Source organism: Watersipora subatra, chromosome 6, assembly GCF_963576615.1.
Source record: "Watersipora subatra chromosome 6, tzWatSuba1.1, whole genome shotgun sequence".
Lineage (NCBI taxonomy): Eukaryota > Metazoa > Bryozoa > Gymnolaemata > Cheilostomatida > Watersiporidae > Watersipora > Watersipora subatra.
The window spans coordinates 26738759-26756185 of NC_088713.1; the positions used below are offsets into that span (position 1 = coordinate 26738759).

The 17427-nt window shown below is 38.6% G+C and overlaps 1 protein-coding gene across 1 annotated transcript; it reads left to right on the forward strand.

Moving 5' to 3' along the window:
• Positions 1-411: 411 nt before the first annotated feature.
• Positions 412-957, forward strand: LOC137398171 (uncharacterized). The gene has a single exon (XM_068084276.1). It carries the CDS (start codon positions 412-414, stop codon positions 955-957), a length of 546 nt encoding a protein of 181 aa, XP_067940377.1.
• The last annotated feature ends 16470 nt before the right edge of the window (positions 958-17427 follow it).

Below are 17427 nucleotides of genomic sequence, written 5' to 3' on the forward strand. Positions count from 1 at the left end.
AATACACAGTCACACTTCCACAGATGAATACTAGTTGCACATAGACACTGCTGTCAACCAGGTTTTTCAGTTAAAATAGAAGAAAAATGGAGGCTGCACACATTTTGACATGAGATTACACAATATATTTCAAAGATGCTGACGATGGGCTCTTTCATAGCTGTCACAGTGTGTGCTCACACTGAATGCTAATGACTCTACCAGCCCTACAGTAGCTGAGTCAGCTTATCCTATTATTATAAGATTAGTTATGCTAGCTATGTTTGGACTAGCTATGTTTGCCAGTTGCTTACACACATCCTATGCATACAGTTCATTACAGTTCATACAATATAACATTATTAAAATTACAATTCCTGGCTTTATGATATGGTGTCAGGACGGGATTTTTGAGGAGAACGAAAAGAAAACATGGCAGAAGGAGGGCTCAAGCCGCCGGCAAGTTTTGTAAATTCTACAGACAATCCCAGCGAGACTAGTAGAAGTTGGAAAGCATGGCTCGAGCAATATGATTTTTACATGATAGCAACAGAAAAGACTAAAAAGGATGGAGAAATACAAGTAGCAACTTTATTGACACTGCTTGGCGCACAAGGCCAAGAAATATTTCGAACACTGAACATAGCTGATCGAAAAGACATTGCAGAAGTAAAGAAAGCGTTCACTGAACACTTCAACCCTCAGGTAAAGACAGTCTTTGAGCGATTCAAATTTCACAGCAGAGTTCAGAAGCAAGGCAAGCCATTCGAAAGCTTTGTGACAGCACTTCGAGACCTCATCACAATTTGTGAATTCCATGCTGATGAGAAAGACAAAGCGCTAGTGGATCGAATTGTAGCAGGTATATCGTCCAAGTTGGTTCGTGAGGATATATTCAACTTGCCAGGCAATCCTACGTTACAGGAGGTTATCTCAGTATGCCAACGTAAAGAGGCTACCACGCAATACCTCAGATAAATGAACCACGCGACAGATGGTGTTAATGCCATACGAAGTGTCGTACCCCCTCAACAGAAATTATCCATGTCAGAGAGCAAGAGCCCAAACCTACAATCGGATAGAAAATATAGAACTGGACTGTTACAAACGATAAAGAACTGTAAATACTGTGCTATGGAACATCAACGAGGGAGGTGCCCAGCTTACGGAAAGGTGTGCAGGAAATGTTCCCGTAAAAATCACTTTTCCACTGCATGCTTATCTTCACGAGATAACAGCAACAACACTGCCAATGAGGTATCGGAACCTGACAACGTTAATACCGGAGACATTGCATTTGCCATCAATGACAGAAGAGAATGGACAATCAATGCTAAGTGCAATGGTAAGCCATTACGATTAAAAGTGGATACGGGAGCATCATGTAATGTAATTTCACAGACTGTACTAGCCAGCGTAAATAGTCAGGTGACAATTGTCAAGCATGCTAGATCATTAGTGTCTTTTAGTGGACATGCACTTGATGTATTAGGCAAGGTTATGTTACTGGTGGATGTTAGCAATAAGTATCATACAGTGGAGTTTATAGTCGTAAAAGCTGATACAAACATGGCAACTTTATTGGGGCTGCCCAGTTGCATTGAGCTTGGGTTGGTTGATAGGGCTGATTCTGTCACAGATAAGGTAGCTAAAAAATTCACTGATGTGTTCAATGGTCTTGGCAGGTTGCCATGTAAGCATGCTTTGCAACTAAAAGAAAACGCTCAGCCTGTTATACAAAGTGCTAGGAGGGTCCCATTTAGACTAAGGGATAAACTAAAGTTCACGTTACAATCTATGGAAAGTGAGGGCACAATAGCTAAAGTAAGACAAGCAACTGACTGGGTGCACCCTATAGTAAACATACTGAAACCTGACGGGTCACTCAGGATTTGTCTAGACCCTACACAGTTAAATAAAAATCTAAAACGCGAACACTTCGCATTACCAACAGCTAGTGAAATATTTGCTAAACTTTCGAAGTCTCGAGTATTCACTACGTTAGATGCAACCTCAGGATTTTTGCAGATTGAATTAGATGAGGCTAGCAGTTTGTTGACGACTTTTGCCACTCCATTCGGTAGATATCGATTTCTTAGATTGCCTTATGGAATATCCTCTAGTCCTGAGATATTTTGTCGGACTGTGTCGGAATTATTTGAAGACATTGAAGGAGTGGAATGCTACGTAGATGATTTGTTGATTCATGCAGCGACTGAAACCGAGCACGATAAAATCTTAGAGTTGGTATAGCAGAGATGCAGGGATTGTAATCTGAAATTGAAAGAGTCGAAATGCAATTTTAGGCAGTCTGAGTTGAAATATCTAGGTCACGTTATAGGCGATGGTACTATCAGGGCCGATGTCCGTAAGGTGGAGGCAATTACAAACTGCAGGCCAACCAATAGAATATGCCAGATTGCATTGGTTGGCCTGCAAGCAATGCATGCAGGCCAACCAATAGAATATGCCAGTTGCTCCCTTACGGAAACACAGAGAAAATATGCGCAAATTGAGAAGGAGTATCTCGCGATTCAATACGGTTTGAGGCGGTTTCATCAGTACATATACGGGCAGCATGTTATGATAGAAACAGACCATCTTCCACTAATTGGAATAATGAAAAAGGGTTTAAATGAGCTTAGCCCTAGATTGATGCGCATGAGACTACGCAATCAAGGATACGATTACACTTTAATTCATAAACCAGGTAGAGACCTAATTTTAGCTGATACATTGTCACGTGCATTTCTTCCTAGCTACGGTGCTGAGGCTAATAAACTTGAAGCACTAGATCATGATCAGATTGATTCAATAACCACAGGCATTATCACACAGCCTCTGTTCAAGGAAAAGTTGAGTCGGGCAACGAAACTAGATCCCACAATGCAGATACTAGCGTCATACATAAAGCATGGTTGGCCAATGACTAAACATGCTTGCCTTGAACCACTAAAACCTTACTGGAATGTAAAGTCTGATCTAACAATGCATAATGACCTGTTACTGTGCCGGGCCCAGATTGTTATTCCTATAGCAATGAGGAAAACAGTGTTGGACCAAATACATGCTGGTCACATGGGAGTTAGTAAATGTACTGAGCGAGCTAAAGGTGCAGTTTATTGGCCAGGCTATTTAGGTCAGATTAGAGATTTGATAGAATCGTGTTCTGTTTGTCAAGAATACATGAGATCAAACAGTCAGTATAGCCTTGAACCATATGATATCCCAGAATACCCTATGCAATCGGTTAGTATGGACATTTTCCACCTCGACGGCAACGATTATTTGGTAACGGTAGATCGATACTCGAAGTGGCCAGCCTGCTATCAATTAAAAACTTCTCGGTCTTTAGAAGTCATAGATTTATTAAAAAGGCAGTTCATCGACTTCGGTCGGCCTGAAACCTTGGTCAGTGACAATGCGTCATATTTCACATCTTATGAATTTAAATGCTTTATTGAGGATAATGACGTTAAACACATAACTTCCTCTCCCTATCATTCACGCTCTAACGGGTTGGCCGAACGCATGAATCAAACCATCAAAAACAGCCTCAGAAAGGCGTTGATATCTGGTCAGACATTGTGTGATGTTTTGGCCACATTACGGTCAACTCCATTGGGTGACCAACTCCCATCTCCGGCAGTTTTGCTACAGGCTCGAAATTTAAGAGGACAATTACATTGCCTACCCCACCAACTCAAGCCCCAAGGACTACATCTAAGGGAAATACACAGTCGCTTTGTTAAAAGACAATCACAAGCTATCTTTCAGAACAACACAGCTACCCTTCCCACTGAGTATTGCGTAGGAATGAAAGTTTGGTGTAAACTGGGCCATAGAAAGTGGGCAGAAGGTGTTATTGTTGAACACGCGGAAACGCCTCGAAGTTACTACATCAAATTATTGGATGGCAAAGTTTTCAGGCGCAACATAAAATCTCTTAGACCTAACCGATCTTCTCATGCCTATAATAAAACCTCGATTAATGATCACATTGATAAACAACAGAGGCTCGTTGAAAGTACTAATTCTGATAGAACCTTGATTAATGATAACCTTGATAAACAACAGAAACTGGTTGAAAGTACTAATTCTGATAAAACTTTGGTTCCGGTCCAGTCTGCTCAGCAAAGTCAGTTAGCTGTTGTTCCCAATTCTGTTGACCAGAGTGGCACCGCCACTCCTGCATCGACAGGTGCAACCAATCCTAATCAAATGAGTTCAAGCTTTTCCTCAGTTGTCACTAGGTCGGGAAGAGTGTCCAAACCACCCACTCGTTTAGGTTTCTCTTGATTAGGACAATTATTGTAAGCTACATCCACCAGATTTTGTGTCTTTTTAGTTAAAAATAAATCATGTTTTGTTTTTGGTGTGGTTTTGGACTAAGTGTCAATTTCTACCAAGAATCAGATTTTGTACAAGTGTGTTTTGCAATCAACTTTTATTATTTTAAACTGTTATGCAGATATGTTATTTTTCTGTAAGTGTCTGACTTGTGATATTTTAGAGCAGTTTGAATTGTAACAACTAAAAGAGGAAGATGTCACAGTGTGTGCTCACACTGAATGCTAATGACTCTACCAGCCCTACAGTAGCTGAGTCAGCTTATCCTATTATTATAAGATTAGTTATGCTAGCTATGTTTGGACTAGCTATGTTTGCCAGTTGCTTACACACATCCTATGCATACAGTTCATTACAGTTCATACAATATAACATTATTAAAATTACAATTCCTGGCTTTATGATAATAGCACAGTAATAACCATTGTCGCATAGTACGCGGAAGGAATGCGGTTCAGTAGGTCTCTCCCTTAGATGCTGTGAGTAATACTATATTTCATTTTAAAATGTACTGTAACCGAGCCACATGAGTTACAAAACATTGACATAAAGTTATTCTCTACATAAATAGCTTGTGTTGAGGGTCAGTACACCTTACCATGAGTTCTATAATAATCAAATAGCTTCAGATCTTCAGACATGATTGAGATAGAAACAGCCTGACTTTAAACCAAGAGTAAATATATTACAGAGGTCACTTGTGGTTCACCTATTCTGATATGAACTACATGGTCAGAGGATGTGATAAAAGCTGGTAATGCTTTATCTAACACAGTACCCTCACAGGTATGTAATGTACCAAGATTTGTATTCTTTGATTATTCATGATCATCACACCTGTATGTCAGCTGATGCAACACATTATGTGAATCAACAGTTTTTACAAGCTAGTGCAGAAATGTTTCTTTGTTATGCTTTCAGTGTGGCAATTTATAATATTGTTTCTTTTATTGTGTGTCGTCTGATTCATCACTGACTTGTTTGTGACAAAATCTTTCAGTGAAATAGATTAGTTTAGTCTAGCACAGCAAACAGTAAAGAAGCTCCCTGTGCACTTCTAATGATAATTAACGTATAAATGAATACATTAAATTGGCGACGAAGGAAAAAGTTTCTACGCTAGACTGGTAAAATGGCAGCAACAGGTGCAACCACAGTGTCAGCGGTTCCGGTGTTTGGTGGGAAGGTTGAGACATATTTGGAAAAATTGGACAGTTATTATGCGTTTCACGGAACCAAATCGGAAAAGAAAAAACATGTGCTCATCATGGGACTGTCAGAAGAGCAATATGAAACGCTGGCCTGCCTAACTGCACCAAAGAAGCCAAAAGAAGTGAATGCAGAGGATTTAATTGAGCTGCTGCGAAGGCATTATGGAGCAACAACAAACAAGATGATGGAGGGGGCGAAATTCAGAGAGGTAAAAAGAAGTCTATCAAAGTCAGTTTCAGAGTTTGTGCTGAAACGACGATCTCAAGCTCGAACGTGTGAGTTTCAGGCTAATTTGGAAGAAAATCTGCGAGAAAAGTTCCGGATAGGTGTCAATAGTAAGACAGTTTGGGACAGGATTTCAGCAATGCCAGCTGACAGACAAGCAGACCTTTCCGAAGTGGTAGCCATAGCTCGACAAGTGGAGATTGAGGAGAAATTAGACTCAATGAGTGTCACCACCCCACCCGCAGTTGATGTCTCAGCTGTAAGGAAGCAAAGGAGGCATGGTGAGAAACCGTCTACTCCTAGTTCTACTGTTAAGAAGAAAGCATGTTTCCGGTGTGTGAGTGAGAAACATCTTAGCAGTAGTGCAGATTGTACGGCCCTGCACCGTAACTGTAACACATGCCACAAAAAAGGACACTTTGCGGGATCTAAATTCTGTAACGGAAAACCTAAAAGGTCTACTACCGTGTCCGCAGTAAACAACACCAAGTTAAGCGATAGCGATATAGCGTTATGTATGCCATTCAGCATATTAGAAGTAAGATGCCTAGATGCTACATCAACATTACGGGTGAGAGAATTCCATTCATTCTTGATACTGGAGTCTGCAGCAATATTATTGGTGTTGACACTTAAAATAAGCTGAAGTCCAAGCATAGCATCTCAATGCAAGTTGTAAATGATGATGAATATCTTTTTGGCTATGGCAGCAAGAGAAAATTAGATTTGTGTGGGTCATTTAGTGCTAATGTTCAATGTGGTCTTAAAATGGCACCTGCTATTTTCTATGTTTACAATGGTGTGGCCAAATGCTTGTTATCACATGAAACAGCTGTTAGTCTGTCTTTAGTGTCATATAATGATAATGTTTTGTGTAACATTTTGCCTGGCAATTCTGATGACATAATTAAAAGTTTTCCGACAGTTTTCTAAGGTTTGGGTAAGCTGGTAGGATATCAGGTCAAATTCCACATAGACCCTACAGTAGAGCCAGTAGCTCAACCTCTTAGGAGAACTCCTTTTGGAGTCAGGAAGGGGTTACGTAGGAAATTAGATGCTATGGTGGTTGAGGATGTCATAGAACAGGTTGTGGGTGTCCCGTCCCGGTGGAGCAGTCCCCTGGTGTGTGTACCTAAAGACAATGGTGACATTAGGGTAACGGTTGACATGCAAAGGGCAAATAAGGCAATTACGCGTGAACACTACCCCATTCCCACAATCAAGAAAATTCTTGCTAATTTAGAGGGAGGGAAGGTTTTCTCTCGTTTAGATATGAATCAGGGATTTATTCAGGTAGAATTGGAGAAAGAATCAAGGGATATTACCACTTTCTCCACTCTATTTGGCCTGTATCGTTACAAGCGGTTGACAATGGGAGTCAATGCTAGCCCGGAATGTTTTTAGTATATCATCCAGCAGGTTTTGTCAGGTCTAGAGGGTGTACAAAACATGGCTGACGATATCTTCTTACAGGATAGTTCGGTAGAGGAACATGATCTAAGGTTGAAGGCTTTGCTTGAGCGACTCAGAGACGTTGGTATAACCTTGAACGCGAAGAAATGCCAATTCCATTGTAGCAAGGTCAAGTTTCTAGGTTTTATTGTCTCAGATAAAGGTATATCGGCAGATCCTGAGAAAGTAGAAGTGGTAGCTAATTTCAAAGCCCCACAGAATGCAACTGAGTGTAGAAGTTTCATAGGTCTGGTGAACTTTGTGGGCCGCTTTCTCCCTGATCTTGCAACTGTGTCAGAGCCTATACGGAGATTGATGCATAAGAATGTTGTGTTTTGATGGGCAAGTGAGCAAAAGAAAGCGTTTGATAAGATCAAACGCTTGATGAGCAATTCAGAGATACTGGCGCATTATGATGCTAATGCTAAGACGAAATTAATTGCTGATGCATCTCCATTTGTTTTAGGGGCAGTGCTTGTACAGACACAGCAAGGGGTTAACCAGGTGATTGCTTACGGTCATAGATCACTTTCTGATATCGAGAAGCGTTACAGCCAAACTGAGCGTGAGGCACTCTCATTGGTGCGGGCGTGTGAACATTTCAGGCTATATTTGTTGGGCACAGAGTTTGAGCTGATAACTGATCACAAGGCTTTGCAGTTTATTCTCAACAATCCTTGTTCTAAGCCAGTGCCTAGGGTAGAGCGATGGGCATTGAGGTTGCAGTCATTCTGGTTCAACGTGGTGTATCAGAGAGGCAAATCAAACATAGCAGATCCATTGTCTAGGATGGTGAATTGGGTTGGTGATTCTCCATTTATTAGCAATGTTACAAGTGAGAGTTATATGGAATACACAGCTCGTGGCTCTGTTCTGAAAGCTATGACTTGGGAGGAAATAGTTGATCAGTCTAATCAGTGTAAGGAAATCAAGCTCTTGAAACAGGCCATTTATAGCAACGATTTTGGGAGTTGTCCTTCCTCGTTCAAAAGTGTCTCTATCGAGCTTAGTGAGGTTCAGGGTGTTGTACTGAGAGGTAAGAGGATTGTTATACCCAGAAGTTTGAGAGATGAAGCTGTGGAACTCGCTCATGAAGGTCATCAGGGTATTGTGAAAACCAAGCAGAGGCTACGAACCAAAGTGTGGTGGCCAGGTATTGACAGAATGGCAGAGAGCTATTGTAGGAAATGCATTGAGTGTATGACGGTATCTCAGCCAGATACACCTCAGCAGGTGAGAATGACAAAGTTTCCGGATAAACCATGGTCATACTTGCGTGCTGACATTTTAGGTCCTTTACCAGATGGTAAGTCAATTATGGTGCTTGTCGACTAATACTCTCGATATTTTGAATGTGCATTTCTAGGCTCTACCAAGTCTGCAAAGATCATTGAGTTTCTAGACACCGTGTTTGCTAGGTTTGGGTACTGTGAGACTCTGAGAACGGATAATGGTCCTCAGTTTATATCAGCAGAATTCCAGGAATATTTACAGGCCTGTATTATAAAGTAGATATCAACTAGCCCATTGTGGCCTCAGGCAAACGGAGAGGTAGAAAGGGTAAATCGTACGATTCTCAAATCCTTGAAAATTGCACATGGTAAAAAGGAAAATTTAGGCAAGGCTTTGAGGGATTTTCTCATGGCATACAGATCCAGACCGCACAACAGCACAGGTGTGGCACCATTTAGCTTTCTGTTTGGTGGTCGTGAAATGAGAACTAAACTTCCTGGTTTGTGCGGTGAAACTGATCCAACTGTGTTTGAGAAAGCAGCTGATTTTGATGCAAGAGCTAAGCATGTAAACAAAGAAAATGTAGATAAGCGTTTATCCAGTAAGGATATTGAGATCGGAGATCAGGTTTTAATGAGAAAAGAGAAAGGGGGAAAGCTAGATGGTAATTTTGAATCAAACTCCAAAACAGTTGTGGCTAAAGAAGGGTCTGAAATAATTGTTAGGGATGAGAGTGGGAAACAAACACAAAGAAACTCCGCTTTTGTCAAAGTTTTGCCTGACACAGTCCAACTGGGCCCTGGTAACCAAAGTACCTTACAGGGGGCCAACAGGGCTGACTGTTCTATTCCACTGGCCCCCAACCATGACTCTACTCGACCACGTACGTCACCCACCAGAGAGAAATGGGTATATTAGGGTACATTAAACATATTACAGTAGGCCCTTGTGGAATTTGAAGCTGAAGTCTTATTAGCCTAGGATACTTTATAGTTAGTCTTGTTTTATTCTGATTATATATATTTTACTCTGTGTGTTACAATTAGCTTTGTTCAATTGATGTTTTTCAAATAATTGGTTACATAAATGTAGCTGTCTGATTTATGTCACAACAGGACTTAATGCCTGTAAAATTGATAATAGATGTAATGTACCAATATTTGTATTTTTTGATTATTCATGATCATCACACCTGTATGTCAGCTGATGCAACACATTATGTGAATCAACAGTTTTTACAAGCTAGTGCAGAAATGTTTCTTTGTTATGTTTTCAGTGTGGCAATCTATAATATTGTTTCTCTTATTGTGTGTCGTCTGATTCATCGCTGACTCGTTTGTGACAAAATCTTTCAGTGAAATAAATTAGTTTAGTCTAGCACAGCAAACAGTCAAGAAGCTCCCTGTGCACTTCTAATGATAATTAACGTATAAATGAATACATTAAAAGGTACACTTAGAAGTACTTGATTAGGAAAAACAGGATTTCTACAGTAAAATGATATTTATCACTGTTATCTTACATATTGGTAAGGTACTGATACACACATTTTCTTGTTGTTAATATAACACACTGATTTATTAGTCTTTATCTTTATTTTTATAACTTACTTTTTTACATATTGTCTATTAAATTTCTCAAAAAATGATATTTATTGTTTTGATTGGTTTAAGCATCTTTTGAAAGTATTTCTTTATATTTGAAAGTTGTTTCTTTCTATTTAGTTTGCTATAATAGCTCAATCTGTCATGCAATATTACATGTCATATTTAAAACACTGTAAATAATTTATATAGCCAGCTTTTAATAGCCAAATAACAAATGCTTTTTCAGAGCTCAGTCTATTATAGAGTCAAATGTGAGTCGAGGTCTTCCATTAAAAAATAACAAAATACTTTTGTTTCGATAACATCCTGCAATATGAGCTCAGTCTACCATATGGTATTATATATAGTAACTTCAATGTAAGCTTAGCTTATGCAGTATTAAATTACATATTACACTATTATATGCTACAAACATATGGCTAACCTCTGTGTAACTATATATATAATTTAATCAAAATATATTCCTATATTATAACAACATATATAAGAATAATCCTGCATCATACTAATAACTAACCTGTAGTATGATTAATGACTAAAATAGTATTGTTGTCATATGCAGCCAGTAGAATATACTCCCCATAGCTCACCAGCCCTCGAGGCTTCTCCACTTCAGTGAGGGTCCACATCATTTCCTTTGTGGTCCTGTGTATTTTAAAGACTTTGGTAAGGCCGCTTGATGATATGATGAGAGAGTTGTTATCAGGGGCGCACATTCGGACATTCCCGCTAACACTGGGGAGAGGACGGGAAATATTATATAGAGCTTGACCATCTAAGGAGTAGGTGGTGAGTCTGGTGTTGGTTGGGTCTGCAATCAGAACCTTGTCCTCAATGACCACCAGCATGTCAGAGGGGTAGTCATGAAATGGATGCTTCCAGCTGGTGATCAACTCCCCTGCCATGCTGTAGACACCAACTGTATGAGGACTGGTACCAGATAATGCATAAATTATTTCCTTGTAACAAGTGACAGACACTACTTCAGCAGAGGTAGAGATGAACTTGTTGGTGATCTTATTATCAATATCTACTCTGCTGACTGTCTTATCATCTAGTCCAATATAAGTATTACCCTTATAGTGGCAGATGGAGAGGGGACAGGATGGTAGTTGTACGGAGGACAGTTTGGTGAGGGACTTAGGGAGTTGAACAGGTGGAGCCTTTTGTTCTTCAATGATAATATCATGAAAGGAGGTAACTTCTAATTCAATATCTCTTCTCTCACCTGTAGTATATAAAGTGAACATGTGACTAGCAACAGTTATTAGATAATATCCACAAAATATTGTACTTGAGAGAAAGATATTAGCTAATAGTAGTCAAGATTCCTGTTTTATCACAATCTTTACATTGCTCTATATGCAACTATAAAATTATGTTTATAAGTTTCCTTCTCCTTACATGACAGGACTTAATAGAGTAAGGAGAGGATATTTTATCCAACTAAAGATAACTCAACATTCAGTTCAACTGACAGCGCTGACGTACAACAATAAACTAATAATTAGTTATATAATACTTATATCGACTGCTATCAGCAGCCCCCTATATTAAAGGTTGACTTGCAACAAAATTTGCATTACAGTTATTTATATCGAAAAATTCACCATGTTTTACTCTGTTGTGTTATAGGTGCAAAATATGTGGAAAGGTGATTACAAGCTCTTAAAAGCTAAAAAACGAAACGCCGCGATAGATTGGAACCAGTTTATTTCTCTGACGCAGTCATGACAGTTTGATTATTGTTTTGTCACATATGTTCTCACGTAAATTGAAGGTCAATAAAAAACTCAGTATAAAACTTCTCGTAGCATTAGTTTATGACAAACACTTCAGGTTTTGCTAAAGACCCCGTATCAAATATAGATGCTCGCTATTTTACAGTTTTGTTTGGGCTTGGTCTAATTGTCTAGTCGTAATCTGATCAGGTGAACCATACTTAGCAAATAATTTCTCCAGCATTTTGAGATTATCACAGGTGACTAACATGCTCATCATGTTTATCAGACAATGATATGTACTCATTCGAGCTAAGGTTAAAAATTAAACGAATTTTTACGGTAGGTCTTGAGATATCAGTACTGAAAGTGACAGCATTACAATGACGATAAAATAGACACATAAGAATAATAGACAAGGTTTTATTGAATGCGTGAAGTATATTTGTAAAAATAATTCAACGAACGAGGTTACGTGAAAGTGTAAACAGAAGCCATCTTGTACAACTACGTCCCATTTGAGCCATTTTGGAAAGAGATTCTAATCTACGGCAGTCTCGTGATGTCGGCGATTAACTGTTCGTTTTTGAGCTTTTAAGAGCTTGTAATCACATTTCCAAATATTTTGCATCTACAACACAGCAGAGTAAGACATAGTGAATCTTTTGATACCCAATAACTGTAATGTGAATTTTGTTAAAAGTCAATCCTTAACCATTGTTATATGAATTACTTGGAGGTGTGTCAACCTGGCTCTTTTTACCCAGCTATTTCTCACCTAAACACCAGACTATTAACTATTAGTATGGTTAAAGGTACTCTAGTATTCCATGTAACAATGGTAATTATTATGTATGTTGATATACAGTGATGGCAGCACATCCTGTAAGAGCTGGTTTGGCAGCCCAAAGTATAGAATATACTGAGGGCGCACAAACGACAATAAGGCTATGAAGCGCATGTATCTATATATATATATATACGTATATATATATATATATATATATATAATTTCTCAACGTTTGTGTATATGTGTGTATGTCCAGCTATAAATCTTGGAAATGATATTCCACGTTCTGTTGGATTTGTACTCATGGAGACTGCCGGTGTCTATCTTGATCCCGTTTCAGATCTAAAGCTTGTGGTGGCTCTATGTCTTAGCAGTTTGGTCGTTGTTGTTGCTGTTATTGTCACTGTTATCTGTTGTTGCAAAAAAGTGAGATAATTTTAAGTTTTCTTTCTACTCTTGTTCCGTTAATCACAGTCCTAGTTGCGGTAATTCTTGAGGACCAATCAGTTTTAGTCCAAAGTCTTGTTGCGGTTGTGTAGGTGAGAACTGTAATTACTTGTAGTATTCAGTCTTCTATCCATTTTGGTTTAGGGTTTCTTTAGAGTCTATAATCTTTTTCTTCTGTCCTTTCTTGACTATAACTAGGTGGTAGGGTCTAGCTATGTTTGGTTGTTGCTTTCATGAATTGCGTTTCAGGTTCCCACTCATCTAATTCCGGATTCATTTCTGTCATCAATGGTTGATTTTCTGTTTCAGGTAAATCATCGTATTGCTATTCTCCATCAGGATTGTTTACTATTTCTGGAAGTTGGAAGCATATTTTTGCATTTCCTGGCAATTCTGCATCATGTTCCGTCGTCATATCTTCTGGTGAGTGTGAATCAAACTGTTCATTATCTTAATATGGAGTTGTCTTGTCCTGTATCTCAGTGCTATCCGGGTCGGGTTGGTCTTGTTTATTGTTATGTTCCTTCTGGTAAGTTTAGTTTGAGAGTGATGTCTAAGTGTTCTCCTCTAATCAGTTGTCCAAAGTGTAGCTTGAGCATGTTGAGGTATACCGTATTGGTTAGTTAGTCTGGCCAATCGAATGGTTGCGTGGGTGTCTGTCCTGCTTTTAAACCATAACCTGTACAAACAGCTTTCATTGTTTTTTAGGTAAATCAGACATGGTGACTTGATTTTGTAATAAAATAAAAACTGTTCAACTAGTTTTGAAAGCCATGATGGCTTTTTTACAGCGGTTCAATATCGGTCTTGAAAACGACTTAAAGGTTGACTTGCAATAAAATTCACATTACAGTTATTTGGAATCAACAGATTCACCATGTCTTACTCTGTTGGCTTGTAGGTGCCAAATATGTGGGAATGTGATTACGAGTTCTTAAAAGCTCAAACACGAACAGTTGATCGCCGCCTTTACGAAACCGCCGTAGATCGGAATCAGTATATTTTTCTGACGTGATCGATCCATTCGCTTATTGTTTTGACACGTGATGTTCTCTCGTGAATTGAAAGGACAATAAAAGGCTCAATATAAATCTTCTCGTAGCGCTAGTTTACGATAAAAAATTCGGAGTTTTACCGAAAAGTCTGTATCAAGTATAGATGCTTGCTACTTCATAGTTTTGTTTTGGCTTGGTCTAATCGTTTAGCCATAATCTGATCATGTGACCCTACTTCCTGCCAAACAGCGCAAATAATTACCGCATAATTTTGTGACCTTCACAGGTGTCCAACAGGCTTGTCATGTTTATCAAATGATGATATGCACTCCTTCGAGCCTACACGCAGGTTAAAAAGTTAAATGAATTTTTACAATGGGTTTTGAGATATCCGCACTCAAAATGACAGCATTACATTGGTGATGAAACAGACACGTAAGGACAATGGACATGGTTTTATTGAAAATATTTTGACAATTGAGGTTCCCTGAAAGTGTAAACAGAAATCACATTCGATTTCATCCCATTTGAGCCGTTTTGGAAAAGGATTTTAATCTACGGCAGTTTTGTGATAGCAGCGATCAACGGTTCGTTTTTGAGCTTTTAAGAGCTTGTAATCATATTTCCCTATATTTTGCACCTACAAAACAGAAGAGTGAGACATATTGAACTTGTTTGATACCAAATAGCTGTAGTGCAAAATTTGTTGCAAGTCAACCCTGTCCATAAACGTTAGACGTATCCAGGCTTTTTAGGAACTGAAGTTGGGGGTGTTTATTCCGATCTAAAATCATAGAGATCGGTGTCTTAAAACTCATTATTATCTAAATGGAGCCTTCAAATAATCTCAGTATTTTATGACAGGAAGATAAACTATTTAACATCGCTCATAGCTTGTTATAGGATGTTTAATTGGCTGAACGCCAAGAAAAATAGGCTCAAAAAAGCACGATTTTGTCACAAGCCAGCTTTCCTATCCCGTTGTTTAGCGTTATATCCATGATATATGACTTTGGCGACATGCTAGTTTTTCGTAATAGATCGTTAAATGTGTCGACAAAAAGTTGAATAGGATAGCTGCGCTATTGTTCATAAATACAAAAGCGAACGATTGGTAAAAGTGTTACAGCGTCGGTCTACCAGTCCTAATGGCACGAGTTGGCATATCGTCAAAAACTTTCTTTATCCCAACTTTGATGCCTGAATAGTGATAGATGACAAACAGGTAGAACTGCATTTTATAGTGAAAGTATTTTGTTGCTTTGCCTTTGTTGGTTGTCTTGGAGCGTCTACTGTATTTAATCTATTTAAAGTTTCAAGTCAATGAAAAGGCAGTTTCTAGTATAACGCTTTCCAATCTAATTATGAATGTGTCAACTATCCTGCTATGACTAATTAATTTTTCATGCGATTTTGATATCAATCGAAGTGTGCAGTAATTATGGTCAGCTGAATTATTGTATTTTTACTAACTACTTGGACTGGTACTCACCTTGTTCTTCTAAATGCTCATCAAAGGTGTAGGGATCTTTATATTTACCATCATCTAATTAGTTTCATTACCAGAGCTAATAACAATGCTACAAGCATTTAAAAAATGACTTTTCATTATTACATGATTACATTTCATAACTTGCTCGCAGCGTATGTAGTTCTTTTTTAAAATAATAATAATAATGGCATAGTGCCCAACAGACATTTAGAATCTAAGGCAATCTATTACTAAAATGTCTACACATCAAATAAACCTTTTTTCTCTATGAAATTACTGGACAGTGAGTAGACTATGTCCAAACCGCACCCACACGGAATCCCGAATATTCCAGGATCAGGGTAAAGGGAGCCTAAATACTTCCCGGAGTATCCGAGATCGGATGCGACAGGGTTAACAAACTGTCCACGGGTTGACTGTGTATTGTGATTTCTACAGTGTGCACATCTATGCAAATTATTTTAAAACCTGTGACAGAAGGCAACTCCTTTTACTAACCAACTTTTACCACCAGGCCTTTTGGTACAATAACAGTCAACAGTCATAACATTGTGACTACTGATTGTCATATGGGCCCAACAATTATTTATTATTGATGGGCTAATATTGATATCTAATTTTATTGATAAAAGTTCTAGTTATGTCAAGGCGGTCAATGGTGCAGGTAATAGTGCGCTAGGCAGCCAAGCTGAAAGTTGCGAGTTCAAATCCTGTTGAAAACATTTCTTTTCTGTAACATTTTAGTGTGGCTTTGGACATACAGACGCACAGATGAACCCGTCTTTTGTTATAGCAAAGATTAGGTAATACACATTCGGGAGAATATTCAAGTAAATCAGGACTCGTGGGAGTACTTTGAGCCTCCTTTAAATTGAACTTCACATTCTCATTTAACCCTGTTTCATATTTTTATACTCGAGCCAAATAGTGCAGCTTGAAGCCTGGTTCACCCTGTCTCTCTATGTGTCGGTGTTAATCCCATGATACTTTGATGATTGTCTGTTATAAAAATGTTCACACTATCACAAACTTATCTGCGTTTACATCAGTAAATAGTTCTCAGCATAGTAATCTTATTTTAGAATGTGTTAGCGGAACGGTGAAATACTGATCCCACAGCAACTGCCATTAAACAAAATTTAGACCAAGCAATCGATGATGACCACTCACCAATGCATATGTTCTTGTGGATGCTTGCTACACTATCGGGAAAGTTTGACAGTATCAAACTCTGCCAACACTTGCTGATAAAATCTACAAAAATTTTGTGCACGTTCATCGCAGATTGTTAACACTGATGGAAAGAAGTTGTCTTCTAGAGCTATGTCATGGGCTAACAACTTCTGTTGAATCAAACCTTGTTCGAGATTTTCACATGTTCTTTTTATTGTAGATCCGAGCCGTGTGTGAGCAGGCCGGTGCACCTTCAGTGATTACTACAGCATGTGTACATGTTGAAACGTTTCAGCTGCTCCGGTTGGCAGGATCGTGCAGAGATAACTTGAGATTATAGGAATTATAGACAGATAATATGCAGTATTTATATACCGATGTTGCGAAAGGATTGAGAATAGATGCCTGTGAGTAAAGTGATTGAGATAAGAACGGTTTATTATTGTAAACAGTTCAATCTTTACTATTTTAAGAGTTGTCTCTGTCTGTTCGAAGCCATGCTAAGAACATTATAAAAAAAATCCTCCTGCGAAGTTCGAAACCAGATATTCAGCTTCTAAATAAGCTTACAACCGTCTGCTCCACTTGACCACTTGGTTGCAATCTGGAAAAATTGTGAGTATACTTTTTACACATGACAACCTCTCATGGTGCATGGGACTGCTGGAGTACTAGTATGTGATCAGCCCTTCATATTTGTTTGTGATTTGGCAGCCAATTCTCAAGAAAATTATGATATATATTTATTCAC